At 29.9% G+C, this 3,343-nt stretch overlaps 1 protein-coding gene across 1 annotated transcript; it reads left to right on the forward strand.

Moving 5' to 3' along the window:
- Positions 1-915: 915 nt before the first annotated feature.
- On the forward strand, positions 916-2,733 carry LOC117927088. Its single transcript, XM_034846493.1, has 2 exons — positions 916-988; positions 2,005-2,733. The coding sequence occupies exons 1-2, from the start codon at positions 940-942 to the stop codon at positions 2,619-2,621; spliced, it is 666 nt and encodes a 221-aa protein (XP_034702384.1). The 5' UTR covers positions 916-939; the 3' UTR covers positions 2,622-2,733.
- The last annotated feature ends 610 nt before the right edge of the window (positions 2,734-3,343 follow it).

Below are 3,343 nucleotides of genomic sequence, written 5' to 3' on the forward strand. Positions count from 1 at the left end.
CTTATAGGACTCTTAAGTCCTTCTTGTTCCATTCTTTTTTCATAAACCATTTTTTTTTTTTTTTTTTTAAAAAAGTTATTATTAGAATCATTCTCAAACAAACTTTGTGGTACTGATTTTTTTTTGTTGAATAGAAAAAGTTAAAATATTTAGCTTTTTTACCTGAATTTAAATAAAATAAAATAAAAAAACAAATATTTTGGTTGATATCAATAAATTACTTTTACCTAAAAAAAAAAAAAACAAAAACGAATATTTTTACTTTTTCTAACAAACACCACCATTTCATAAAATATTGTCCTATAATTTTTATCTAACCTTGGCGTATGGTGTATGAGCAGGACAGGCCTTGAATGGAGAGAACTACCAACATTATGGTGTTAATGCCGATTGCCCAACTAGTAATTGTTCAGAGACCAACTCCATGACTTGCAAAGGGAATAAGACAAACCACCATTATTTTATTTTTTTCATTCATATTACAAACTAAATAGAAGCATAATATAACATATCTTATTAAAAATTATATTTTAAAATATATATTTTTTATTTAATAGGATATAATATCATAGGATACCCATCAATCAAACGTTGCAAAAAGAAACATGCATGAAAAATGCCTCAAAAACAATCCCACTAAGTTCTTTCAGTCCGTATCATCCAAAAAGAAAGCTACTTATTACAACAACACATTAGCGGTGCCTTTATAGCTTGTACTCCATTTCAATCAATGACTTTCAAAACCTGCCGGTGGTTGGCCAGAAATCTATTTTATTTTTTTAGTGAAACCACAGCTTAAATGATAACCAACTTTTGTGGCATCATCTTTTCTATGTTTCTTTTGATATTTGTATTTTGAATTTCATGATAACTGCCCCATATGCTTTTATTTTCCTCTATATAAATATGCTACCTTCTTCTCTACAAACCATAGCAAAGATGGCTGGAAACATGAAAATCTCTGTGTTGGCTCTTCTCATTGTTTACGGTATTTTATATACTTAGCATCCAAATCTTATTAGTTGACTTTTTGTCCATGGTAGTTATCTAGGAATTGTCAATTATTTTGTGACATTTAGTAGATACTTCTTCCAAAAATCATTGTTTTTGTAATGTAATGTGTCAAAAAAAAAAAAAAATAGCATTAAAATATTTTTTTTATTTATATCTATGCACCGAGTAATTCTTCTATTGAGAAGACAAGGGCTTATGGTTAGTTTAGCACTTAGTATGAATATGAAATAGATGTTGGATTGTAAAACCTAAATTAGTTTTGTTGCGCTTCGCTCAGAATGTTTGAGATTAAGCTCCCTGTTGAACTCACGAGGATTGAGTTATCCCATCAACTCATGAGGGTTGAAGAGGGTAACGCCCTCTAGAGGATTTTTTATTTTTTATTTTATGATAATTGACGAGTTTGCCCATATTATATATTTAATAATTTTATGTTTAGGATTCTATTTTTTAGAGAATATGGCCACAATTGAAAGAGTTTTACCATTGTAACTCTTCTCATTCTTTTTTATTAGTGGATTGTTGAGTGTAATGCATTCTATGGACATAAGGATCATATTGATCATCAAACCACATCAAAAAATTTATCTTTTTCTTTATGTTCTGCTCACGTGTGTATATGGTTTGGTTAACAATAGATTCTAATATATTTTCTTCATGAAACTTATTGGACTTTTAAGTTCTTCTTGTTCCATTCTTTTTTCATAAAGCATTTTTTATTTTTATTTTTAAAATTTATTACTAGAATTATTCTCAAACAAACTTTGTGGTGCTGATTCTTTTTTGGTTGAATAGGAAAATGTAAAATATTTGGCTTTTTTACCCGAATAAAAAAAATACACAAAATATTTTGATTGATATCACTAAATTACTTTTACCTAGAAAAAAAAATAAAAACAAATATTTTGACTTTTTCTAACAAACACCACCATTTCATAAAATATTGTCCTATAATTTTGATCTAACCTTGGCGTATGGGTGTATGAGCAGGACTAGCCTTGAATGAGGAGAACTACCATCACTATGGTGTTAATGCCGATTGCCCAACTAGTAATTTGTCGGATGCTGACTCCATGACTTGCAAAGGGGACAAGACAAACCACCACCCGCCTAAGTATAATTGTTGTGATGTTACTAATCAGCATTGCATCTTTCGTAACTCTGCTACTAATGTTTGTTGCCCAACTACAAATTGTGTGGGAGGTTATTACACGATTTATCGATGGGATGAAGAAAGCCACCAAACGTCCAAGTGTAGTGGTTGTGATGTTACTAATCAGCATTGCACCTTTCGTAACTGTGATGCTTATGCCGATTGCCACACTAGTAATTGCATGAAGACCGACTACATGACTTGTAAAGGGGACGAGACAAGTCACTGCCTACGGAAGTGTAGTTGTGATGTTAGTAATCAGCATTGCATCAATTGTCACTATTCTGCGAATGCTTGTTGCCTAACTACCAAATGTGTGGAGGCTTACTATACGACTTGTGGAGGAAATGAAACAAATCAGCCCCCACCTAAGTGCAGTTGTTGTAATGTTATTAATCAGCATTGCAGCTTTTGTAAAAAGGATGGATCTATAGGGGAGGTTTGCAATACCTAAAATGGGATCTTAGATTATGCTATGTACTACAATGTAGCTCTCGTGATTTACAATAATGAAAACCAGTTGGGCCCTCTATAAGCAGGGTCTTTATTGTTTTCTCCCCACTGCAATTATAGCCTTTGATGTTCGATACTGTCCAACTGTGCAAATGTTATCCACTTTGGGTCCAAATGAGCCTTCATGGCTTTAAAATACGTTTACATAGTTAAAAGGAACTTAGCTCATACTTATATAGTGTCAAGAACTTTCTCTCGTATCCAATATGAGATATCATATTTTAAGTCAAATTAAAGGTTAGCATGCATCAAGTATTTTTTTATAGATTATTTGAAAGAAAAATTACTAATTACTATCAAGGGATATTTTATTAAAGGAGTGAAAATAATTCCCAATTTAGAAAAATAACCTCACTTTTTTATAAGAATGAAAATGAATCTTTTTTATTTAACAAAAATATCGTTTATCAAACTTTTTTACATTCATCTCTTTGAAGCATTTATTAAGAAAATAATAATGAATAAATAAATAAATAAATGTTATTTTTTATCTTCAAATATTACATATAACAAAACTGTGAAGTTATGTTTAGTTCTTAGAAAGTTTGAAGGAAAATACGAAGTAAAGAAAATAGAAAAAAAATAGTATAAAGAAAAAACAAATGAAGGAAAATAAATAAATAAATAAATATATATATATATATATATATATATATATATATA

Source organism: Vitis riparia, chromosome 12, assembly GCF_004353265.1.
Source record: "Vitis riparia cultivar Riparia Gloire de Montpellier isolate 1030 chromosome 12, EGFV_Vit.rip_1.0, whole genome shotgun sequence".
Lineage (NCBI taxonomy): Eukaryota > Viridiplantae > Streptophyta > Magnoliopsida > Vitales > Vitaceae > Vitis > Vitis riparia.

What these genes read in the sequence shown, in the direction of transcription:
- LOC117927088 (XM_034846493.1), top strand. Translation starts at nt 940, where the DNA reads ATGGCTGGAAACATGAAAATCTCTGTGTTGGCTCTTCTCATTGTTTAC. An exon ending in GGCTCTTCTCATTGTTTACG is followed by an intron (nt 989 to 2,004) that starts GTATTTTATATA and finishes GTGTATGAGCAG; the next exon opens with GACTAGCCTTGAATGAGGAG.